General features: G+C 40.7%; 1 protein-coding gene across 2 annotated transcripts in view; it reads right to left on the bottom strand.

Annotated features, from left to right (window-relative positions):
• Positions 1-23,899, bottom strand: part of CCDC18 (coiled-coil domain containing 18) — a 38,488-nt gene extending 14,589 nt beyond the window's left edge. The window contains exons 1-19 of one of the 2 annotated variants that reach the window (XM_066624180.1): positions 23,736-23,899; positions 23,409-23,577; positions 23,100-23,264; positions 20,990-21,099; positions 19,150-19,278; positions 17,930-18,026; positions 16,434-16,555; positions 13,845-14,154; positions 12,870-12,937; positions 12,615-12,787; positions 11,217-11,434; positions 9,949-10,059; positions 9,334-9,465; positions 8,064-8,198; positions 6,677-6,754; positions 4,992-5,108; positions 3,388-3,555; positions 2,218-2,360; positions 663-826 (exon numbers count right to left, since the gene is read on the bottom strand). In XM_066624180.1, coding sequence (XP_066480277.1) covers positions 663-826; positions 2,218-2,360; positions 3,388-3,555; positions 4,992-5,108; positions 6,677-6,754; positions 8,064-8,198; positions 9,334-9,465; positions 9,949-10,059; positions 11,217-11,434; positions 12,615-12,787; positions 12,870-12,937; positions 13,845-14,154; positions 16,434-16,555; positions 17,930-18,026; positions 19,150-19,278; positions 20,990-21,099; positions 23,100-23,264; positions 23,409-23,577; positions 23,736-23,869 — 2,743 coding nt within the window. In that variant the 5' untranslated portion in view covers positions 23,870-23,899. The remainder of the gene's footprint in view (positions 1-662; positions 827-2,217; positions 2,361-3,387; positions 3,556-4,991; positions 5,109-6,676; positions 6,755-8,063; positions 8,199-9,333; positions 9,466-9,948; positions 10,060-11,216; positions 11,435-12,614; positions 12,788-12,869; positions 12,938-13,844; positions 14,155-16,433; positions 16,556-17,929; positions 18,027-19,149; positions 19,279-20,989; positions 21,100-23,099; positions 23,265-23,408; positions 23,578-23,735) is intronic. The other variant, XM_066624179.1, reaches the window with a different exon arrangement.
• Between the last annotated feature and the right edge of the window lie 2,571 nt (positions 23,900-26,470).

Raw genomic sequence — 26,470 nt, 5'->3', positions numbered from 1 at the left:
CAAGGAATATCGGCACCGAAATGGCTGCCTCTGTATTCAATGGGGCCAGTGTAGCTGCCAGAGTCTCCTCAGAGTATGAGAACAAGGGCTCCCTTATCCCTTGTCAAGCAGTTCCAGTAGGACTCCTAAGAGAGGCACTAGCTATTTTACTGGTGCAGAACTGAAGACACCCATGTACGACTCTGATCCTTCCTGCAGTCCAACTTCTTACCGCCCAGTTCCGCCCTCCCCCTGCCTTGAAAAGCCTCACCACCAGCCAGCACTAGCACTTATCTCTAGTTGCCATTGTCTTCCCAGTGCAGTGTCCTCTCCGCCAATGCAGGAGTGCCTTACAGCACTATTGCTACAGAAGTTGCCAGGGCAGAGTGCCAACTGCTGGCGCTGCCCTGGCTTAAGATTGAGGCCTAAGTTCATTGAAGCACTGAGTTTTAGGTGAAGTAATTTTTAACATGTAAAATAGCAAAGCGGCTCCTTGTACATATGCTAGTCATCTAACAGGGAGCTGTTGCAAGATTTTACAACCCTATGTTTTACCTGATCTTTTTTAAAATTTACACTGGAACGGTAAAGGAAAAGGCTATAATGTGGAAGACGCGTCTTCCATTCATTTCAATGTAGCTTGCATAGAATACTCACGATACTGCTGCATAAAAGGAGCCTACCTTGTTGGGTCTTTTTATGTAATTCGGAGAGCTTCTGCTCCAAAGCCATTTCCAAGTGGGCCACCTGCGTTGCTTTTGTGTGCACCTCTCTCCTTAAGTGCACTAATTCTTTCTCCATATCTAATATATCATCTTTGCATTGATCCATCTCTATTTTTATCTGCCTAAACAAACAGAATGAGTACATCATCAACAAGTAACTGAAATAACAGTATTCTGAATAAACACCTTCCTGAGGAAAGTATTTTTACCCCACAGATCTACATATTATTATTATTATCTAGTTTGATCTTAAAGAAAAACCTGAAGTTATATGTCTCATAAATGGGAAAGATTATGCTCAGCAAGATACTTTAAGGTAGCAATTTTCAACCACACTGGGGTGCTGTAAATGGTCTGCAAGTATGCCATGGATGTTTGGGGGAGAGTCATATATTATTAGGGTCATGGGGAAATATGAGTTCCCGGCAGCATGGTGTGCCTTGTCAATTGTCAAAAAAACTGATGGTGTGTCTTGAAAATTTTAGTGGCTTCTCAGTGTGCTGTGAGATAAAAAGGGTTGAAAATTACTGTTTAAAGGTATACTGGCCTTTAGTACTTAAGGGCCCAATCCTAACCAACTTTCCAGCACCAGTGTAGCTGCAATGCAGCCCCTTGGTAAAGGAACAAACATTTCCTTACCTTGAGGAGGTCTCCATGACTGCCCTCCCACAGCAGAATGCAGCACATGCCCCACTGGCACAGCTGCGTGAACACTGGAAAGTTGGATAGGTTTGGGTCCTGCGTAACTTGCTAAAAGGTTCTGAAATCTCTGCCTTCAAAAGATACTACAGACAAGAAACTGTTTTAAAATTAAAAATTACCAATACAGGTTGAGACTCATTATTCGCGAGGGTTCCTTTCCAGAACTTTTTGGATGGCAAAAAATGCACTATAGCAAATCAATTTAAAAAACAAAGTTTCTTTGCTCTGGTGATTTAAAAACTGCCTTGATGACCTTTATAATGCACACAGAGTCAATCAGTCTCTCTCCAGGAGCTTAGGCTTCACTAGGAGGCAGCAATCCCTCCCTTCACCAGGAGCCCCAGCAAAGGGGAAAGAATGGAGAAGGTGATAATCGCTGCCATTTAGCCTTCTTTCATATGCTCAAGGGGAAGGGAGGAGTGAAGCCTGCAGAGAAAGATTGTTGGATTGTCAGCGGAGGGGGGGGGAGGTGGGGGGGAGCTGTGACATTTTTAAAGGACTGTTTTCCTTTAATTTAAAGGGCCATTCTCATCAGCTTCATTCTCATCAGCTTCGACTTAGAAAAATCTGTGGATACTTAGGTTATACCTGTAGTCATTTGTATGACTGTTTCTCTGCAATAGTTAAAAGCAGATTTTTAAACTGTGATTTTAAAGGGATGCATTTTTTTCCCTTCTCCAGGGATCAGCACATTCCTTCTCGTTTGCAGGGGCCATTTGTGTTGAGTCAAATCCATGTATAACAAGGCCTGACCTGTAGATTTATAATATGGATTTAAAAAACACATCCACAAAAAATATTCTCAGCATACCTGACTGTGCTAGTAAGTTCTGTTACTTTTTGTCTTTTTGATTCTGTTTCTTCAGTGGCTAAATGGAGTTTCTCATTTGCTTTTTTCAACTCCTCTTCCAAACTTTCTTTCTGCTTTTGAGATTCTTGCTCTAGTTTTAACAGCTGTATGAAATAAAACTTTTTTAGATTTATATCTCCCAGCCCAATTTTATATACAGTTACTCAGAAGTTCCACTGAGTTCAAGGTGTCTTATTTCCCAATAAGTGTCTATAAGATTGCAGTTATGCAGTGTAATCTTAAATATACGTATTTACTAAAAAATAAATGTCACTAAATTAAATTTACTCCCTCGTAAGTGTTTAGGGTTGCAATTTTTGAAACTTATTGTTTTGAAGATACCTGCAATATAATTCAAACGGTGTCTAATAGTACTTGTTAAACAAATCTTTTCTTATGTTAACAAAAAACTGCAGTAGTACACTTTGAGACACTGCTTTCAAATATAATTTCGGTTCCAGATTATTGGTTCTAAGCATATACAGTAGTTCTCCAGTGCGCGAGCTCAGCTGATTCTGGACAGGCATGAAGGTGCTTTATGGCACATTCGCGGCACTCCTGGGCTGGTGCAAGGATCTTGTACTGGCCCAAGTGCTCTTTAGGACTGCAACCTGAAGTGCTAACAAGCTATCGTATATGAATAAGCTTTATCAAACTACAGAAACCAAGACGTATGGTACTACAGCAAACCTAAGTTTTGCATATGCCTATGCTGCACCTGTGCACTTATGGATCAAAACCAATGACTGCGACAAATAATGTATAAAAATGCTTGCATTTACTCCAGTAACACTTCAAGATTGGGTTTGTTAAACAGCAGCCATTCTTGCCACAAGGCAGGCTAAATCAAAAACTAAGACAACTTTCAAAATCAGGTTATGAAACAACATGAAGGTCTTTTTTTTTTTAAATGATCAAATTCTTCAGGGTGTGTCAAAAAAGACCTTCATGTTATTTCTCACTGGATCATAGTCGATGCTTTAGGATTATGAAACATTTTCTGAAAATAACTGAAAAAGCATATCAAAAAGAAGCGTGAATCACAGAAGTCACATAAATATTCACATCTGTGATTTATAATCACAGAAATATTATTACAGATAATTGTAATATTTATCATAAAGAACACACCTGCTTTTGGAGTTGTGTCTGGCTGTCTTCTAACTCACCATTCCTAATGGCTTCTTCATGTAACATTTGCTGTTGCTGCTGCAGTGCTTGCTGTAGGCGGAGATTTTGTTCATTAGTGGACTGAAGATTGTCATTTTTTAGCTTTATTTCTTTCTGCAACCGTTGCACCTAAAAACATGTTAGGATCCATGTGACTAGGCAGCAACAATTTGACATGTATACGTTCTATGCTTGCTCTCATTTCATCATTTTTAGGGGAAAAAAGTCTAACCACATATATAAATTGTGGTACTTACCATCACTGAAAGCTATTATAAACTGAAATTCCAGAACATTCAAGTTTAAAAGTTTGATATAACCAGTTATTCCGAGACAAAATCTATTTATAGCCATTTAAGAGGAGAGGTGTTTTTCAGACATATTTGAATACTACTGAGTGACACACTGTATTGGAATCGAAGAGGATCTGGCGAGGAGGTAGGATGTGGTGTCAACAGTGGCCCCTTTAAGGGTAAGGCCTGGGCATCCAGCAGAGAGTGTGCTGTACAGCTGCAGCCACTTGAAGGCAATAGGTCCATCAGGCATAAAAGCACCTGATGAAGGGAGAGTTTGGTAGCAGAAGGAGGAAAGCTTGAGGAAGGACAGACTGGATTAATGGATTGAGGAATTGATGGCTAATGGACTGCTGATGGATGGATGTGTGAATGGACTTTGGCAGCTGCTGGAGCAGAAACTACTGGAGACACTAAGAGTGGTGTTTGGCTGCTGTGCCCAAGACCTGCTGAGGACCAAGGGGCTGCTGTAGTGGCAGGAGGCTGCTGGCAGGAAGGAGGACCCCTGTAGGTTAAATAGGCAAGCTACTCTGGTGGTGGTGTCCAGCAGTACTGCAGGGCAGAACCAGGGTCATTTTTGAGGAAAGAAGGGGAGCTAATTAGCTAAAAGTGGGCATAATTCCCCAGGCGGAGCTTGAACTGGGAATCTGGCAGAACACACACTTTAAGATCTCAGTCCAGTTGTAACAATACAATGGCCCCCCCCCTTATTTTATGGGAATAAGATTGGTGATTCAGGATGTATGGTAAAATTGGCACTCTTCCTTCCTTTATAAAACCATATTGTTTTTCCCAGAACATTGTTCCAAGGTGCATTCTGAGAGAAAAAATTGCTACTTCTTTGCCAGTGACAATTTTTCCTCAAAACGCATCTCCAAATTATTTTATGTTGTGATGCAATATTGTTTTGGGGCTGGGGGGGGGAGGCAATCACCAGCCTAAAGAGCTTAGAGTAAGTTGCACTACACCAAATCACACACCTCCCCTAAAGTCTCAGAAGAAGTGAAGCAGTTTTGCTCCCTTTGTGTCTGCTGGCCCCCTGCCCACATTTAGTTGACACTTTGTTCTTTCCTCATGGTTAACCTTAGTAAAATTTATCTTAGCTCTGTTCATTTTCCTATGACTAGCTTACCTTTATTCTGGGGGCAGATTGAAACACACTGCTAAATGGCATTTATAGATAACCACCAAATGAAGCATTTATTTCTCAAATAAATAAATGAAATATTTCCAACATATGAGAAAAGAAATGATCAGAAACATCCAGTTTACCTCTTCAGTCTTCTTCTTCAGTTGCTTCTCAAACAACATTTTACTTTCCTCTAATTGATTCAAATATAATGTCAGGTCTTTCTTATAGATATCTAGTGCTGTCTGTAATTGTTTGACCTAGTTAGGTAAAAGAAATAATATAAAATTTGGGCAAATTTCTCAAACACCTGCAAAAATCTAAAAGTGCCTTAAAATATCAAAATCAACATAAGTAGGACTGCAATCCTATAGACCAGTAGTTCTTAAAACATTTTAGCACTTTTCACAATGTCACTCTATTGGGGCCCACCTAGCTTTACAAGACTTTAAAAAGAGGTGACCTAGAAAGAAATAATATTTTTACTTATTTACAAGTAATTTATTTGCAAAAAATAAATTATGATCCATTTCTCATAATGAGGCAGTTCTAATGAATAGCCCCAAGGATTGAGGGGCTTAGTTATGTGACCCAAACTTCACCTGCCCCCACTACCTGTCATGGATGGACTTGGGGGGAAAAAAAACCCACCACAAAAACAAACTCTATCTCTCTATATTTACAAACTATGCAGGAGTGCAGCTATTTACAGGGCAATTAGTAGCTATCTGATTTTTGAACAGCCTGAGAGCATGTGGCAATTAACAACCCAATCCTGAGCTGCCCAGGGCACCTAGGCTCGGTGGCACCGAGAATGGCTGCTGCCGGAACCTGCGCGCCCCGGGCTACCGCGGAAGGTGCCTTGGGAGAAGGGGACTTTTGTCCCCTTCTCCTGGATAAGGTAAACAGCCCCACAATGGGGCTACACAGTTTGCCGCCAGGCTCGTGTAGGGCACGGAACCCTCCCCGAGTGCCTTGGATTCTGCAGAGCGGAGCTCAACGGACCCGCCTCCCTCCCTCCCCCAGGCACGCCTCCAGCCCGCCCCCTCCCTGTTTGTCCCCCTCCCCGCCCCCACCTCCCCATCACACCTCCCCCCGCTTTCTCTCTGCCCCCCACCGGCTTCCCTCCTCCCTGCCCCTGCTTACTGTGCCGCAGCTCAGTGGTCCATGAAACCGCTGAGCAGCGGAGGCTGGGCACCCGCCCCTGGGCTAACACGAATTCTCTTCCAGATCACCTCTGTTGTGCTCTTCTCTCTCTTCCTCAAATCCTTCCTCCAAACCCACTTTTCCCAAGAAGTGTACGGCTTAACCATTAAATGTTTATCTCCAACTGAAAGAAGAAGTTTATAACACTGTATTCGCTCAAATTTATCCCTTCTTATTCTTTTCTGAAAGGGAACTTTCTCTCCCTTCTTGGATGTTTCTCCCACTATTAAAATGTCTGTTTTAAGCTCTTCTGGGCAGAGATCTGCCTTTTTTTGCTTTGTAAAGTGACACGTGCAAGGAAAGTGCTATATAAATAATAAGAAAATAACAATTTGTGTACGATGTAATCATTTACCAAGTCATGGGCAGATATTAGGCAAAACATGGAGCAAGTAATAAACAATTTTTTTCTCTTCACAAACTGAAAGAGCTTATAAGCTCTTATGGTGTCTAAAGAAAATGTATTTCATCCTTCATTTCTTCTCTTTCAAAATTAAAAGTATGAAAATTGGTTGATGGTGACAAGAACCTTCAATGTAAGAAATATAATTTTTGTCCAGAGTGAAGAGAAATGTATGGAAAGATATAACAAGTTATAAGAAATCAATACAAGTTAATTTACCTTTATTGTTTCCTGATTTAGTTCATTCTGTAACACCTTCAAAGCCTCCTCCTTCTTGGTATTCTGTTTTTCTGTTTCCTGTTTCCAATCAGAAACAATGAAAATATTTGATTATACGTTTGGTTTAAATAGCTCTACAGATAGGCTGCTCTGAGGTCCCTAACCCAATGTTCTTTGAGAGAAAACACTACTAAGCATTTATACAGTGCTTTTGCAGTGTGCAAAGCACTTCACATGTATTATCTTTATGTGATCCAACCCTGAAAAATAAGTAGGTATTATTATCCTCATATTGCAGCTGGGGAGGAGGCTGAAAGGGAGTAGCTTGCCCAAGGACCCCTGCAGAACCAGCCCATGTTGAAGCAGAACCATGCCCCTCCCACCTTTGTCTTCACACATATGCTTCACCACCACTACTTACTTTCCCTTCTGGTCATTTAAAGCTGGATAGGCAAGAAGAGGGGAAGCGAGAGAAATTTCATGCCACTCTGTTGTCTGCTAGTTCCTGCACATCCCCTTCTTCAAAACACACTAGGCACCCACTTCTCCAGAACAAACAGGCTAAGCAGAGCACGCTGAGAATGGAAGAGGAATCCTCCTCCTTAAATGCTACTTTTGGTAATGTGTCTAAATGGTCTAGTCATGAATTTAGCTAGTTATGTGTGTTCCCCTCGTTCAAGCAATCAATCCAATGCAAATACATTTTTAAAAGTTTATTATAAAGCAAGAAGAGTATAAGCCCTCAGAAGGATAGACAGGCATATTTAAGTAGATAACACAAAGTAAATACAGTGGGGCCTCAACATCTGCAGTATCCGTTCCTGGACCACCCCCCCACCACTGATACCAATATCCATGGATGCAGAAAGGTATGGGGAGGCAGTGCGCAGCCTCCCTGAACTTCAGAAGGCCTCCTGGAGGCCTCCAAAAGGCAGTTCTAGTTTTCGAAAACCAAAATGCCTTTCAGAGGCCTCCAGGAGGACTTCTAAGGCCTGGGGAGGCTGTGCCTCAGAGCATCTCCTGGATAAGAAGGGAAGACTCTTCCAGTTGCATCTGTGAGGTCCTTTCGCCCTTTCATCATAAGGTCACAGTGCCTATCTAGACCACTATCTAGTTGTTCTTCAAAGCATCAGGTAGAAGTCCTTCGCAGTCTAGCTACCCAAGATACTTAACACTGAAAATGGCAGGCATTGAGCCTTCTGCATATGAAGCATGAAATCTACTACTGATTAATGGATGCCAGATTGTTCCTTCCCAAAGAAATTTTGAGATGCTGCTGCCCATAGGCAAGCACCAGTCTGCCAGCAGCACTTCCTGGCATTACAACAATCTTACAATGATGTAAAGCCATATGCCTTGCAAGCAGCACTCTAAGAATCAATGTTACCTCTTTGCTTTCTATTAGCAGTCGATCCAGGGATTCAATCTGGTGCTGTTTATAGAAAATATCTTGTTGTAAAATGGACATCGTCTTCTCTTGTTCCATGAATTGCTGGTTTTTAGTTTCTAGTTGAGACTGAAGCTATATAAAAAGAAATTTTATTGTCCCACAGTACTTCACAGGATCCCACAGTATCTCACACGCATTTTTTAAAACAATGATAAACATAGCTGCCATTATTCAGTTACAATAATGGATCCCCTGAACATCTAATCTTTCAAAAAACAGGATGAAAGTTTAATTACTACAAATGCCACAATCTTAAAATGACTGTGTACATTCCACAGGCCCAGGCTCAGCAATATGAACAATTCCTAAATTCAGTGTACTGTACTATATTATGAGGAAAACCAAAGTCTGCTTGGGATTACTATAGTTATACTATGTTAGGATTCTTCTAGGAACTAGAAGAAAGAAAGAAATGCTCCAAGTTTCCATTCATACATACAAGCCAACTAGTTGGGACAGCCTCATACACAATGGTATGGTTCTATTTATTTCCTCATAGTCCTTTATTTGAGATTATTGCAATAATGTGACCATACAGCCATATAGGACACAGACTCCCACAGACAGCTTGCCATGTGATGTAGCTCCACTTGCATTTCAAGTGTCCACATATACAAATGCTTTCATGTCTGAACTGAACCCAAGAAGACTATGGCAGAGATACTGCTTTTCCTAATTGTTAGAGATGAAACAAAGATTTGAAAGCCCAATCCTGAGCTGCCTGTGTGCAGGGCTGCCACAGCGCCAAAAATGGCTGCCGAAGCACCCCGAGTGCAGGCAGCCAGCTATTGCAGGCTCCGTGGGAAAGGGGACATTTTTCCCACTTTCTGAGTAAGGAAAGTAGTCCCACAATGGGGTTACTCAATTCTGCGACAGTTCTGGAGCCAGTGGAGCTGAGCTCTGTCGGTCCCGCCCTCCTTCTGCCCCACTCCCTCGCCTGGTACGCCTCCTCCCCACCCTTCCTGGAATGCTTCCTCCCCACCTCTCCCCACACCCCCACTCACCTCTCCATTGCACAGCAGTCCCGGTGGCCTCCCGTTTGCGCTGGGCTAACTACACTAATTCCAGCACTAACTCTCACAAACGTGCTTTTACAGCATGTTTGTGATGGTGCACAGAGCTCAGGAATGGACTCTTAAGAACTGTAAAAAATTATACTTGAGATAGTCCTATAAGGTGATTCACATCATACATGTTAAAAACTTACTAACTCAATCTGTGTTTCCATCTCCTTATGTTGCTCAAGATGAATTAGCTGTGCTTTTTCTAGCACCACAGTGAAGTTATCATGCTTCTCACTGAGGTTTCTTTCCAAGTTATGAAGCTTAGAATTCAATTCCTAGAAAACAACCACACAAGCCAAACTACAGTTAGAAAATAAGTGAACATAATGCGGCTCTCATCATCATCATAGTTTGTGGGTACCAGGCATCCTTCTTCCTTCTTCCTGACACCCTCACTGTTTTGAAAATATACGTTTAAAAACAGAGAGGTTTAGAAGCAGACATTGTATATTTTGCGCTTTATTTTCTTTCTTGAAATCTATAGAAATATTGGATCCTTCTATTATGGATTTTTAACAATTCAATGTTCTATATATCAATAAATTGAGGGAAATCACTGCTTTGTTTTTGGGAATACAAATTCATATTCTGCCAAATTATAAGCAAATATTTTACAGAAAACCATTTAAATTTTAAACGTGACATATCTGTACTTTTGGGATACACTAAAGTTTGTTAGTATAAATAATGTAACATCAGAAATGTGCATTTACCATCCTTCATCCCCAGTTACTCTGAATAGGCAGCAAGAATCTTACCAGCAGTTCCTGCTCCAGCTGAGCATTTCTTGCAGCAGCAGTTGTATAACCAACTGTCTTTTCTTCTAAATGTTTTTCAAGAACTGAAAGCTGAGAGGATTTCCTTGCTATCTACAAACACACATACAGTTTGAATATAGGGGTTGAAGAGAACATGGCTTATGCTGACAGTGGTTGCACGAACATCTCATAAGCTCTCAGAGTCTAAGATGTCAGTAATGATAAGCAGAACAACTTGTCTTATCCACACTTAAAATTTTTTTCCCTCCAAGTGTATTTCCATGTTAACTGCTCAAGTATAGGAGTGGTCATGCAAACCCACAAAACAAAAAAGTGGCAAACGTTCACAAGGCACCCAATCCCTCTCTTTTGTCATTTTGTTGCACAATGTCCATATACTTTTTTTTTTTTTTAATGAGCATCGGGCAGCTGTTCTGCCTGAAGCAAAAATTATCTCCACTGCCATCACCACCCCCACACAGACTCTTTTCTCAGTTCTCATTGGAAAAATACCTGTAACATCTAACAGGCATCTGTGTGACCTTTCAAAACTAAGGTAAGTTTTATGCAAAAGAAAGAGTAGGGTAATATCTTTATTACAGCCAATTAAAACACAAAATGCTGAGTCGACTTTCCAGTCCTCCAGATTTCTCCATCAGTCTAGGAATTAAGCAATCAAAGGGGAAGGCAAAAGATCAATTAGGGCAGTGGTTCCCAAACTGCACTGTGGCGCCTGAAGGCTCTGCAGCAAACTCACAGGGATGCTGCAGGATGTCCTTGGCTGCCTCTTCTTCCCAGCTCTTCTAGGTGCCGCCATCTTGCATTGCACAAGATCTCACATGATCCAAGATGGTGGTACCTGGGAGAGCTGAGACCATCATGCAAGAGTGGCACTGTGACCACAGTAAGTTTGGGAACTGCTGAAGTAGGATATAATAGAATTTAATTATACTCTTAGATTTCAGTTTGCATCAATGACTGATCTCAATTTGCACCAAGCGCTACTGGAACAAAAGACATTAAAAATGACTATAATCCCATTTGAAAGGAATATAAAAATTTAGCCATTACTTGGAGCCATCTTCAGCATTGACCAGAACACACAGGCCACTTGTGAGGCAGAGACAATTTATTACCCAGTTTCGGTATTGGGCCTTTCTTCCTCCTTAATGAATCAACCTAGCTACCTACAGTATTTGTATATTTATGCAATTAACTAATCAAACTAGATAGCTCCTAAGAATACAGACTTCTTAGTGCCTACTTACCTCTCTCTCCAAGGTACTAGACTTTGCAGCTTTCTCCAATAATTCTTTCTGTATTGCTTGGAACTGAATCGTTCTCTGGGTCATGTTCTCCTTTAAAGAAGAGTTCTCATCTTCAGATTTTTGCAGTTTTGAACGCAGGTCTTCTAGTTGTCTAATTAATCTTTGTTTCTCCTTTTCAAATTGTTTACTGATAAATTCCAATTGCTGCCATTTTCTCTCTTACAAAAAAAAAAAGAAAAAGAAAAGATGAGTGTCCAAACTTACTGATTACAAACTTGGAAATTGTATGAAGACAAACTTCTTAATTAGCATTTTTACTGGCACAACATGTACTTGGGGCATATACAGGGGGCCCCAGTATCCATGGATCCCATATCTACAGTTTCACTTAACCACAGATGGGATCCACAGGGCCCCCCCCCCAGACACCCCCTCTGGAGGCAAGGGAAGCTGAACTCCACTCGCCTCTGGAGGGTCTTCTGAAGCCTGCAGAAGCCAGGCACAGCCACCTGTAGATACTGTGGATCTCAGAATGGCCTAAAAGGCAAAAAAAAGCGACTTCCAGTTTTTTGTAAAACCAGAAGTGATGTTTTTAATACTTTATAAGGCACTGGGAGGCCCAGGGAAGCCCTGGAGGGAATCCTGCAGTTCTGCGAGCACAGTGAAGAATCTTTAACAGAAAATTCTCAGCATCTGCAGAATGTGGTAACAGAGTGACTGAAAGCAACCAAATAAAATAACCTAATGGGCTAATTAAGTCCTGTATGTTTCTAATTGGGCATTTCTACTCTAAATCAGTGTTTCTCAAGGATTGTCCTCTGCTGTACCACTTCACATGGAAGTACCACCAGAAGTACTGGTGGTACTATTGGAAGTAGGGAGGTTGGGAGGCCAGATGCAATGCAACAAACACCAGTAAGCTGGTGGAAAAGCATGCTTGGAGCTCTGCCTGCTGAGCCAAGCCTCCTACTGCTGTTTGTTGTGTCGTGTTCCTGGTCTCACTGCTGGGTGACAGGAGACCAGGGGTCATGAAAGTACCACCAGCCACCATCTCAAGTACCACTGGTAGTACCTGTACCACTGGTTGAGAAACACTGCTCTAAAGTATTTTTAAACCAGAAATTTGCCTGAACACCTGTGCCATTTGGGCATAGGATTGTAGCATACCTCAATCTTAAATTAGTTTACTTGTATGCTCATTGGGGGAATTGCTTCCCAAGAAGAGACAAATATCAGAAGTGTAATTTGTATTCTTCTATTATCGTATTTAGTAATCATCCAACTGCTCAGCTTGACCCAATTACTTCCAGGTTTCTTATGAACTATTTTGGAGGAAGCAGATATTCATGTCTGAAGCTACAATACATTTTAAGGTATGCTATATGTCTGAATGCATACCTGTTTGATTACCAGTCAGTTTTACTGGTTCAGTTTCTAGACAGTGCAATCCATTGGATTCTTGTGACTCACATCCATCAGAGAGATCTGGTGCCATCTTATTGGCCATAAGTTCTGCCTGAAGTTTCTGAATCTTTGCTTCTTTTATCTTCAGTTTTAGACTAGGAAAAAAACTAGATTGTAGAATAACTGCATGTTCCTTTTTGTCATTGACAGTACATTTACATCATCTACAGTAGCTTGAAAAAAAGATACCTTAGCTCTCCTATCACGGATCCACTTGATTGACAGTAAGAAGCACATGATTTTTCAGGATGATTAAACTGTAAATTAAGAAAAAACGTGTAAAGATTTGTTTATGCTACAAATGATCTTTGAGAAATTTTAATGGGCAATTTCTCAATATGCAGCAAAATGAACCAGTTTTAAATTCTGCTTTCAACAGGAGAACATTATGGACACGCTTAACTCTTCCATTGAAATCAACAGGATTTACAAGTACTTCTCGGCACTGCATAGAGTGACTGTGAGGTGGGCATGAAAGTCCAATCATTAACTGAAGTTTCTCTTCCTTGACCATCACTTGCTCCCAACACACTGTAAGCTGCTTTTCAACTCTAGGGAATCTGAGGGATGTTTCAAAAGAGGTATGCAATGTGACATACAAGGGTTACTCATCCACACACATGCACATACTCTTTTGGTCTCAACTGCAAAATACATACATGGCTTCCTTACGCAATGCTAACCAAAAAGGACAGTTGAATTTTTGCCTTTGAGGTACACTTTTCAGGTAAGGGCAATGGGAAGAGTCATTTATTTAAAGTATAAAGAGCATTTAAAGAGTGTTTAAGGTATAGCCTTAAAGAGTTTAAAGCTTGTTTAAGGTATAGCCAGCAACCATCATGTTAGATATCTCGAGGAAGAAACTGAAGCCTATACCAAGACAGGGCAATGGCCAAGTAGAACTTCCCAGCACACATAACCAACAGAAAAAAAACAAAGTACAAGTTCCCATACAGACAGGTTGTAAAAGGTTTATAATGCTTGAAATGATCCTTAAGGATACAATTTACTGAGCACTATCACAATACAAACTCCATTGTGAATAACAGGACCATTAATATAAACAAGTTTTTAGCACAGTGCAGTAGGTACTCAGCAACATTCAATGCAATGAATATTCATCAGCCTGCTGAAAGTACAAAGGTGTTAAAGGGATTATCATACCACTTCTGATGAACTGTGAGACAATTGGGAAATAATATTTTCTAAGGCATTCAATTCAAATCTTGAATTCTCAATTTCTTGATTATACAATTTCAGGTGATTGTTTTGCTTTGCAATAAGAGCTTTCAAGTCAGCATTTTGTTTTACAAGACCATTTTTCTCTTCAATTACTGTGTCTTGGTCCCAAAGTTTTGTTTCAAGAGTCTGGATCTTCTGCTGAGAATGTTTTAACTGCAATTCCATTTCTGAGCTTCTGGCTTCCATACGCTTTAAGTTTCCTTTTCCAGTGGAATTCTCTTCAAGTAATTGTCTAAAAAAAATCCAAAACAAAGAGTCAGCAAAACTTTTCAAGACCTGCAAGATTTTTTTTACTGTCCCATCCTATCCTTGTCTTTTCTCAAAGTTAAAATTAGCTAGATTTTTGTGTGTGTGTGCGTGTGTGTGTAATTTTCATAAAACAATACAATTACTGTACAGGTTCCACCTTGTTATACATGGATTTTTTATACACAGATTTGACTCAACACAAATGGCCACTGCAAATGAGAAGGAATGTGCAGATCCCTGGAGAAGGGGAAAAATGCATCTCTTTAAAAATGCAGTTTTAAAAAACTGCTTTTCTTACTGTTGCAGAGAGATAGTCATGGAAGCAATCATTCCATTATTCAGCTGAGCCAGGGAAAGGCAGGATGTGCATTTCTAATGGCTGACTGCCTCTCTACAACAGTAAGAAAAGCTGTTTTTAAATCACAATTGTAAAGGGACGCACTTTTTATTTTTTTAAACTGCTTTTTTAAACTGCTATTTAACAATTTATGGTATCAGCAGAGAGTCCCAGAATCAAACCTCTGCAGATGTTGAGGCAAGACCTTATTCCATTAGAAGCAATGGAGGCACAAGAAACCTGGAAGTGGGTCCCTAAATCTATTTTTCCACCGTTTAATTATCCACTGATTTTTTTTATCCACTAGGAATTCCGGAACAGAACCCCAGTGAATAACGAGAGATGACTTATAAGCTATTTCATCATAAGAGCAGGACTAATTACTAACCCAAAGTTGCACATACTTTTCAACTCCATTACTTGCACTAATTTGCACTCAAGGCTGATGCAGCAAAAAATGACCTATTTCCCCCAAATATATATTTTTTTAAAAACCACCAGTCTGGTGCAGTGCAACTGCAATCCTGTGGGAAGAAAAGAAAAAATCCTGAGTTTGGGGAGCTGTGCTGCTTTTTAAAATAGCTCCTAGAAGCAACAATGTCAGCCACTGAGGGCTCCAGTTCATGGAGCAAATCAGGGATGCTTATAGAATCTGCACCTGCCAGATTCCTTCCCAGATTCTAAAATGCTGCTTTTCCAGATACATTTACTGGAACAGGACTAATCAAGGTTGGAATCTGTGGTTCTGGATTGGTATTTTCAGAAAGCATGCTTTGTTTAAACATTTAAAACAGAAGTTTTTTTTTTAGATCTAGTTTTTTAAAAGTATTAATTTGTATGAAAGCAAATGCAACTCTGCAGGAAGCCTCTTCCAATTATTAAATCAGCAATGCCCAAACTTGTGGCCCCCGTGCACTTGGAATGCAGTCCCTGCCTGGACTGCAGCTTTCCATTCCACCCCCACGCAGATTGTTAAGTAGACCAGGCCACCAGGATGCTCTGGGTAGTTGCGTCTGTTGCCCAGCATCCTAGAAGGCTGCATAAACAGCCCAGAGCATAATGGTGGACAAGCCTACTCAAACGACAAGCCACACAGGGGTGGAACGGAATGGTCCACTCACCAGGTGGATGGGTTCAGCCAAACCCCGGATCTGGCCTCTGGGCCGGGGATCAAGCAGCTCTGTATTAAATGATCACCAACATAATATGAATTGTTATAAAAATTATAATTGTTAACATTTGTACTGCATAATAACAAAAAGCAAAAGTGTATCTTACACAACAACAATGAAATAAGCCATGAAGAATTAACCGAAGTGTGGAGGAAGGACAATGAACTGGAGCTCTCAGCGGTTGATGTTATTGCTTCCAGGGGCTATTCCAAATTTTAAAAAGTAGCATGGCACCCCCAAATTCAAGGTTTTGATTTTTTTTTCTTCCCACAGGATTGCAATTGTTCTGCACCAGACTGATGTTTTATTATTATAGGTAAATAGGTTAGGGTTTTGCGTTATGCTGGTGTGAGGGTACATCATATAATCCATTTTTGAAATTCCAAAACCCAGAATTTCTACCAAAAACAAGCAGAATGGAACTCAGGGAAAATCAGAACAGAGGAATATTGGCAGAATAGAACTGTGGGAGCCTGCTGACCCATAGTCAAAATACACATTAAATCTGATGGTGGACAGAACAGTCATTTGACTTCGGTGTCATCAGTGATTCCCTCCCTCCAAACTCCTATTTTGTGATAGTGTATGTGTAAAAATCCCTTCCACACTGATGGATTTTGCTGCTCCATCAATTGTAACTTGGACCGAGCTGGTCACATAATCACATGCATCGGCCATTAACCCAAGTCAAAGTACTTCATGGTCTAAGTATCTATACAGAGGAAGAAGCAACAAAGTAAGCAAACATTTTACCTCAGTTGTTCCTTCATGTCTTCAAGTTCACATCTATAGGAATCACACTGTGCACGCAACTTTTCCTTTTCTTTTACACAGTTAGTCAAATTTGTCTCTAAAATTTGTCCCTCCTTCTGCACCTGAACAAAAAGTAGACTTTGTTAGCAATAATTAATCTGCGGCAACATAGAAAAATTTATAGAGCAATCCTACAAATGTTTACTGAGATCACAGCTGCACCATGTTCAATGTGGTTTAGTTTCAGGTACGTACAGGATTGCAGTGTCAAATCGAACTTTTGAGAATCCTCAAACATTCAGTCCTGATGCTCCCAATTTATACTTTCCTATCCTTTTATATAACTAGTATAGCACTTAGTGATAGAGAGGTTTGAGAATGGAAAGAGAGCGTTTTTCAGGATTGATTCTATCAGAATGGAGGACAAACCGCACATTTGAATTATGTACTGCAACCCATTGTCTACAATGAAAATGGCTCACATGCTATCTATTGCTTTCTGCATGTACAGCAGAATATGTGGTTAGCTTCTGCTCTGACACATGTGAGAAACATTAGTGCTTCAACTTGCTTCAAAACACTCAATGCCTTTCTGAAACTTAAGATCTAGTCATGAAAGTGCCAAGAAGCAGACACCAGATGGTCTCATCTCCAAAATTTATAAACAATCAGGTTAAAGAAAGCATTTGGTCTCAGTATCAATCTTCATAGTTTTTAAACTAGCTTGTATTCATTGTAAAAAGGCAGAATGAACCACAGGCACAGTGCTTGCTAGATTATGGTCTGAAAGGTGTACTACTGCTCATCAAGCAATCCAGACTAGGTGCTCTTGTGAGTCAAGAGAGGCCCATCCTTATAAAGTTGATTCCCTAGTCTGAACAATTTGTCTGCCAGAGAAGTTCTACAGATTCTTTCAATCCCATACAAGTAGGCAGGTTGTCAGGTCCATTTCCTTTGGCCTGTCTGAGCTATAGTTTTTGCCTTTGGGAACTGACCTCTTATCGGCCTAACCTACCACCTTGACTGGCCCTCTCTGGAATGACAGTCATTACTGCCCTAAACTGCACTAATAACTTCTAGTTCATCCAACCAACAACTACCCCTGATTGCAGGTCTGCTCGTACATGGTTACCAATAAAAACAATTCTGGGAGACAAAAAGACAAACTGAAGTTGAACCTAGTGAGGCTGGCAGAGGAGGCTTTGCTGTTTCACTTCTGCCTCTGAAGCAGCCATGAGGAATGGCTGAATGAACAATTTTAGCTAGAGATGCCTTTTATTTCCTAACCGCTTTTATGCCTTTATCAAAATGCATCGTTAAGCTCTCTTTGGTGTGAAATTTTCTTTGGTCAGAATGCAGTTAATGGCACAGGAGCAGAGCTAGGAAAAAAGTAGCAATAAAGTATGACCATGGATGTGGTGATAAAACAAGACTATGGATCTCAGATATAGCCAGTATTCTATTAAAATGATCAATAACTTGAAATCAAATTCTACCTTTTCCAGTTTCTCAGTTATTTTCATTTTGTATTTTTTAAAGGTCCTTGTTAGTTCTTCAGCATTATGCAGAGCTTCATTCCTTTGCTGTTCAGTTCTTGAAATGAAAGGAGGTTCTTAGTTTTAAACTGATCAAGCACAGTAATGGTTATTCTCACAATATCTAAGCTTTAAGCACAATAATACAGAATAGTTTATTACTATTTACTATCTGTTTTGAAGTATTATGCAAAGAGTACACAGTAACATTTATTTATGGTGAGAGTTCAACGTTCTGAATACGGCACGAAGCACACCAGTATCCTCCAGTTTCAGTGCACAAATCGTGAACAGGTACAGTATATCATTTTTCACTGAAACACTGCAGCAGTACAATAAGCAGATGTGTGCATTTTGTTTCTTCAGCCATTTGTTTTCAGATCATTTTGTAATTCAACTACTACAGCAAAAGCTGAAGTGTATACAAATCTAAAATACCAGAAGCTATTCTTTCCACCCAAGCACTGAGGACTACCTTAATTAGGAGTTCCTTCAAAAAGGCAGACCTCAGATTCATTTCTATTGAGGCAACGGGTCTGTGCATGTAAATGACAAGTTTACAGAGCTGAAACAAACAGGGGACCCACTCCTTGCATACAATCTCTGCATGTTCTTAAGGGCTCACATTCATACACACAGTGACACTATATGATTCACTGCTCCAACATTATCAGGGAAGTTTTTTCTCCTTGTCCAGTTGTGTTCTTTAACCAAGAAAGTTGGCTTACTATAAGGGGGAAAGGGTGAGCTGTGGCTAAGGAGGGCTCTGCTGGTAGCCACTCTAGGGCACTATCTCAGTCCAAGGACTCCAACAATCCCATGAGTTTTGCAACCACACTTTCAAAACCCACACTGAAGATTCACTGCTTGTAAGTGAAAAATGCATGTGACTTATTCTGTGGGAAAACACTTAAGGATAAGGAAAACACTTGGGCTTTGCAACCAAAAGCGCAGCAATCCTGTGGAAAATGCTAATGCTGGTCTGACTGGACTTTAGTCATGACTAAGTGAATTTAGAAGACAACCCCAATTTCAATAGAATTGAATAATTGATTGATTAAATTGATTTTATTCAAAACACATTTTTGTTCAACAACATACACAATGCATTCTAAAGCAACTATTTTGTATCAAGGTATGTGCCATCAAGTTTTCCAAATGAAAATTATGTAATGTGTCACCTCTTTCCTTGCTTGCTTTGTTCAATTAAGTCAAGTTTCATTTTTTTATATTCCTCCTTGAACTTCTGCAAAACATATTCTTTTTCCATTACTGATTTCTGGCTTTGCTCTAATTTATCTTCTGCATCTCTAAAATTATAAAATAAATTATTATTATTATTAGAAAACAGCTTATTAGAACAACAAGTATCATGCATGTTGTTCTTTGATGTTTGATTTTTTTAAATTATCAAGTATCCCATTAAGAACACAAGTTAGTGAAGAGCACTTTCCTTCAGCAAAGCAATCTAAAAGAAGATGCCAGCCTAATATTCTGTAGATCTGGTGTGCAGCGGCATACCTAGCGTATTTGACACCTGGAGAAGACAGATGTTAGTGACAGAAGATGGGGGAGGGGACAAGAGAAAGAACAATGCCCCACTGCTTACCATTGTGCCTGTAAGTGGTTGGGGCGTGCATCTTTTCTGCTTCTTGCCCCTGAGGAAGAAGCCAGGTGCACAGGGAAGATAGCTAAACCCTCCTCCAGAGAGAGAGGAGGGGTTCCACCTTGCCTTGATTACCTACCTTCACATTGCCAGTCTAGACAAAACAGCAAAAGGAGGACTGCAGAGGTAGAGAGAAGCTCCTCTGACCCTCTTGCAGGTGGAGAGAGCATCAGCTCCCACATCAGCCAGAAGGCACTGCACCCCCTTATTGCCTGCACACGGAGCAAATTGCACCATCCTTGATATACCACTGCAGATGTGCAAGACATTTTTTATTCAAATTTGCTTTCTGGGACTATGGATAGGAACGGATGGGGTAGAATTATCAGCATCTTGTTAGCCACTCCAAGTCCAAGCAAAATACCTAGTACGACTATTTTTTTATTTGGCTAAATAAATAAATAAATAGTTGTACTAGGTATTCTGCTCAAAGCTAGACAACTACAAATCATTTCTCATTCAATCTACTCAGAAAGAAACAATAAAAGTCCAAAAAATTAAATCAGAACAACACAGCATAGGATCCGTTGTGTGTTACTACTGCTCGTGCAAAGGAACAGCTTGTATCATGTCTCTTTAATGCTAACACATCAGCAGAAATTGTGCAGCTTTAACATTGGCTAGAAGGGAAAGACCCACGTTTTGCAGGAACCCACGCAAACTCCTGTCCCTAACATGTGTTTCCACTGTCATATATTAATAAAGGCACAAAAAACCTGATGCATAGTATGGTCTCCAAAAACCCAAATTAATTAAAGATCAAAATTAAAGATCAAAATAAGATACTTTGGAAAAAAACTGTGAGACCTGCAATGAGACCTGCAAAGACCACGATTGCATGTGTAACACTATGAACTTATACACATTGAGCTGAAAGTAAATACCATTGAAATTAAGGGGCTTCGTTCCATTTAGGATCAAAATAACACCTATTTCAACAGGAATATTTTTTTTCAAATTGAAACATTTGAAAAACAGCATCAACAATGTGGGTCTGTACACATGTTACTTTCAAGAGATGAATCTCATTTGGTACAACTCTCATGCTGTATCTTTCTGTCTCAAGATTTTAGATTAATAGGTGTATGGCTTATGTGCTGATCAACCTAATAAACTTGAACTTGTATCTTTCTGTCTCACCATCAGAAATTATGAGCAAACTAAACTGTCCACTTTTACATGAACATATCAGAAAGGAGATACAATGTATAAACAAAAATCATATAGCCCCATTCACTCATCATTTCTTCTCCACAGTGATAGAAAGGAACACATGTGTACGTGAGATTGTTGTGAATTGAGATTTCCCCTGAAAATGAGTTACAAAGAGGAATAAAAAACAAAGAATTCACTACCTGAGAACATTATCCTGAGCTTCAACTTCTGCTTCCAAACTTTCTATCTGATCTTCTAACACTGGAATGCTGACCGAACGTGCACCCAAAGCACATTCAAGAAAAGAGATCTGAAATATAAATCTCTGAATTTATGGGAGAATCTATTAACATTTCTATATGTCATGATCTCTCTCACACATGTGCACACTCATTCAAAATTCAGTCGCGGCAGACTTGTTTCACTGGTTATTGCTATTAGACTACAAAATAAAGTCTTCACCCTGTCAAGTCATTAAATTTAAACATTCAATTATACTTAACACATCAGAATAGTCTGTTTTTAATAGTTTTTCCTGTAGTTCCTTCACACTTGAGAGTTACCCAATATTATTTTATTGGACTGTAGATCTCACCTTTTTCAGTCTAGAAAAAAGGTGCCTGAAGGGGGACATGATCAAGACGTACAAAATTATGCAGGATATGGATAGAGGGATGTTCTTTTCCCTCTCACATAACACCAGAACCAGGGGACACCGACCAAAATTGAGCGTCAGGAGAGCTAGAACATACAAAAGAGAATATTCCTTTACCCAGCATGTAGTTAGTCTGTGGAAGTCCATGCCACAGGACAGGGTGATGGCATCTGGCCTAGATGCTTTTAAAAGGGGACTGTACAAATTTCTGGAGGAAAAGTTCATCACAGGTTACAAGCCGTAATAGGTATGAGTAACCTCCTGGTTTTAGAAGTAGGCTACCTCAGAATGTCAGATGCAAAGGAGTTGCACCAGGATACAGGTCTCTTGTTGTCTTGTGTGCTTCCTGAGGCATCCGGTGGGATACAGGAGATACAGGAAGCTGAACTAGATGGGACTTCGGATCAGCCAAAGGGGCACTTCTTATGTTCTTATGACTGATACAATTTTGATAGTGTGCATGAGCTAGAGCCCTGAAATTTGGTATACACATAGTTCAAGGCACCCAATTGTTAGGAAAAAATCTGAGAATTGAACATTTTAGCATTAGTCTCCCTCTCTCCCAAGCAGGGGCTCAGAAATGGTTAAGCTAATAAGCTGAAATATGGCACACAGGTAATTCAAAATACCCTAAAAGGAGGGGACACTTGTACATCTCTCCGTCAAAAGGAAGTGTTCAAAGTATGCCCATAAAATGTCTTGTGAGGAGAAGGAAAAGTCAGAAGGACCAAGAGTCACCATCACCACTTCACTTGCTGGTGCCTTTTAAAGCAGAACTGTGCCTTCCCCCCTTACAGAGAAACACCAACTACCCTGTGCAGGGAAGGAGGAGATGAAAAAGCCAGAGAGTTATCCCCAGCATTTACTTGCGTTCCACTAATATGTCAAAAAAGACAATATAAGCTGCCTTGGGCAACTCCTAATGGGGAGGGGGAAAGCAGGATATAAATACTTTTAAATAAATAAATAATGAAGTTACTTCTCCTAGACTGGCTGACTAGACATCTTAATTAATTAATGTATATTCCATTGTGATATGCAAGAAAAACAACACTACATAAAGACCCAGCTATATCATAAAACAAAATTGTTTAAAAGTTGACCCATCAGGTTTGCTTCACACATTACATGTTCACCCAAAATTAAACACCGACCTAAACATGTAATACATGAATAAATAAGCGTATCATATAAACACTTATCAGATAGCCAAGACTTGTTGCAGCTCCTCACCAAGTTTTAACTATCCCATACCCAGATACTGTGTGGAATGGTCCTCCTTTCTTGTGTAATGTGGTTTTGATTAACAATTCTGCAGTACCACAGGTTTATTGTAGAATATGCAGTTTAAAAATTGCTGCCCTCATGCTTTGGTATTATGAATGTGTTCTAATAAATGGATGACTACTAATACATATCAACTGGCATTCCTGGAGAGGTGAGGCAAAATGCAGTATAAAGCAAAGGCTATCACAGCTGCTACTGGCTCTGAAGTGCTTTACACAGGCATCCCTATACCTGAAAAATCTTAGCGTTTTGCCCCCCCTCCAAGAACTCCAGTGCATCACAATAAGAGAAAAGAATGTTTAGAGTGTAGCATCATCATAAGCAATATGGCATGCAATAATACAAATATAATTTATTAAAATACCCACTCTTGCTTTTGACTGTTTCAGTTCAAAGTTTATAGTTTCAACTTCATTCATGAGATGATGGTTCTGGGAAGTCAATGACGCATTTTGTTCTCGGACCATGTTCAATTTGTCCCTTAGAAGTTCATTTTCTTCTTCCATACATTTATCCAATGATAGTGAAAAAGACTAGAAAACAGAAGACAATATTTGACACAAGTATCAACCGATGTGAGCTCATTTTAATTTTTTTTTGTTACGATCAGCAGAATTATAAACCTTATTGCACAAAAGTATTATATACAAACTACTAAACAATATTTCAATTGTTACATTATTTCTGGGTTTCCTTGTAGAATCTCTGTTCTTCCAGGACAGTCTGCCAGCAGTACTATAAGCCGAAGAATTTTGTAATTCACTAGAATCAACTAGATCTTCCATTGTTAAAATCTCACGTTCATTGTCATGTATATTGTCATCTAAATCATCAAGTGCACAGGTGCTAGAAGAAAACAAAGAAAATTTTAGACAGACACAGGAACCTCCACTGATTTTTGCAAAACTCCTTCTGACAGACATCAAAATCAGAACACAAATAAAACAAGTGCAAATAGATCAGTAAATAAACAAAGTTAGTTCTACTTTCAAACATATGCATACCTGAAAAGCTCTTCTCCCACGTTTTGTAAACTTTGTTCTGTTTTCCTTAGCTGACTTCTTAGCGCCACAACATTTGCAAGCAAATTTTCCTCATCCGCATGGTGATCATGAAAAGCCCATATATTTGATTCCATTGATTTTACACATTTGTCTAATGTAAAAGATAACTGAGAAAACAATGTTAATATAAATGTGAAGAAAATAGCTGAATGATACACATTTCTACAGGTGTTGTTTTTTCATGCCACTTTAATACAAGGCTGAGAATAAAACAGACAAAAATTTAAAACCGAGTGTTATTTTAACACTGTATTAAATTGATGTGATTTATTCTCAATGTATTAAAGTGGCATGAAAAATGACATCTGTAGAAATTCCTTATTCTGACAGTAACAACAAACTTTTTCACTGAATTAAAATTGCAGACACACTTCATTCTTGCACCAAAAAAAGGCTAACTTCAGAGTGTGTGAGGGGAAGAATTACCCTCAAAAGCCTCCACAGTTTGTGATTCTGTGGGAGTCATGGTACTGGAAGTGTCTAATGAAGAGAAAGAGGCAAACCAAGTACAGTGACTCATGCATAAAGGCGGCAAGCGTCCTCTTCAAAGGACAGGTAAGTTTGCTGCATCTCTACAGCAGGAGTGATCCAGTCATACCCAGGCTGCAATCCTATGCACACCTACCTGGGCCTAAGCCCCGTTGTCTATAATATGACTTACTTCTAAGTAGACATGCATAGGATTGGGCTGACAATGGCAGACTGGCAAGGCCAAAGCAGCAAACCACAGCTGAGCTTCTGCAGCAGGTTGATACTATAACCTGATATGAATGTTTTATTGTTTATTTCTTGTGGCATACTAGTCAGGCTTGACACACTCTCTAGGAATTACTGGCTGACAGGGATCAGTAAAGAAGTGAGCTCAGAGCTTGTTATTCCAGGTTGTCTACAGTGCCTACACACAATCCAGACATGAAACCTTCTCAGAGCTAGTACTGTATTGCCTTTTATTCCCAATACCCCTCCATCTAACTCAGTGGTTCCCAAACTTTTTAGCATCGGAACCCACTTTTTTACGACACTCTGTCCGGATTCACCTAGATTTATTATTAACAGTATTTACTATTTTCAACAAAACTGTTTTCAACAAAAAAGTTCACAAAGCGGTTTACAGAGAAAAACCAAACAACTAATGGCTGCCTGTCCCAAAAAGGATCACAATCTAAAAGGATGCAAAAGAGCACCAGCAGGCAGCCACTAGAAAAGACAGTGCTGTGTGAGGAGGGCCAGTTACTCTCCCCCCACTAAATAAAAGAAGAGCACCCACTTAAAAAGTGCCTCTTGCCCAGTTAATAGGGCACTTTTTAAAAAGAACATTTTTAAAGAAACAATATTTTACTTATTTACTTGTAAGTAATAATAACCAGAAAGACCCACAAACATTGATCTCCCTATATTTACACATGCATGCAAACTGCAGGAGCTCAGCTCCTTGCAGGTAGTTAGCAGCTACGCAGTGCAATCCTAATCAAGTCTACTCAGAAGTAAGTCCCATTGTGCTCAATGAGGCTTACTCCCAGGAAAGTTTGTACAGGATTGCAGCCACAATATCTGAGTTTTGAATAGCTTCGGGGCTTGAGGCAGTTAGCTGCCTGATCTTTCCATCACCCCTTGGGGACGCACCAAAACTCAGGCCGCGACCCACCAGTGGGTCCAGACCCACAGTTTGGGAACCACTGATCTAACTATCACTACTGGATCACCCCTTCTGAAAGCGACAGCACCACCAGGTGGGTGCAGCCCCCTCGCCCCCTACAGCTCCCTGCCATGTGCCACAGACATTCCAAGAGCCCCTCCTGGCCTCACCTCTCAGCCTCAGGTCCATCCTGCCCCCCCGCAGGTGGCATCTTCCAAGGAACCGCTTCGAGACGCGGGCTCCAGGCCGAGGCGCTTCCCGTTGCTTAGCAATACTACAGACCCCTCCCCGCCCGGAGCGGGCTGAAAGAACGTCGAACTCCAGAGGCGCCACTGGGGCACGTGCACAGGACAGCGCCGTGGGGCTGCAACCCTAGCCATACTTACACAGGAGCAAGCCCCACTGACTCTGATGGGGCTTGCTTCTGAGTAGGCATGCATAGGCTTGGGCTCTGAGTAAGGTGCCAATGGCCACCCCTCTATGGCAAGGAGCTGTAAAAGAAGAGCCCAATCCTGGGCATGTCTACTCAGAAGCAAGCCCCATCAGAGTCAATGGGGCTTACTCCCAGGACAGTGTGGATAGGATGCAGCCTCTGGACTCACCGCAGGGTGAAGTGCCGCCCCCCCCCCCGGCGCTACCTGTTTCTTCACCTTCCAAGGAAGCGTCTCTGTAATTATCAACCTGGGGTTGGCGCTTCACATTACAAAGCAGACCCTCGCAGCGACCCGTCCCGCCTACATTCGAACAGCGCGCGGCCCATTCGAGCAGGACGCCTTTGAGCAGGCAAGAGGCGACGGGTAACACAGAACGTTGCCTACTGGCTGCTTTCGTCCTCTCTGCTGGGATCTTGGGAGTTGTAGTTCTCCGTCGCTTCGAGCCCGTACCCTCCTGCTTGGTTTTTAACAATCTCGCACTACATTTCCCATTTCCCTGTAAACCGACCGACTTGGGGCACTTTTTGGGAGTCTAGTCCATTGACAGCACCCCCCCCCCGCCTCTAGACGCGGTGCATTGTGGGTGCCAGCCCGCTCCTAGCTCG

This window comes from Tiliqua scincoides, chromosome 4 (assembly GCF_035046505.1).
Source record: "Tiliqua scincoides isolate rTilSci1 chromosome 4, rTilSci1.hap2, whole genome shotgun sequence".
Lineage (NCBI taxonomy): Eukaryota > Metazoa > Chordata > Lepidosauria > Squamata > Scincidae > Tiliqua > Tiliqua scincoides.
Note: the sequence above shows the minus strand (reverse complement) of the source record. Positions and strands in the feature narration are given on the sequence as shown.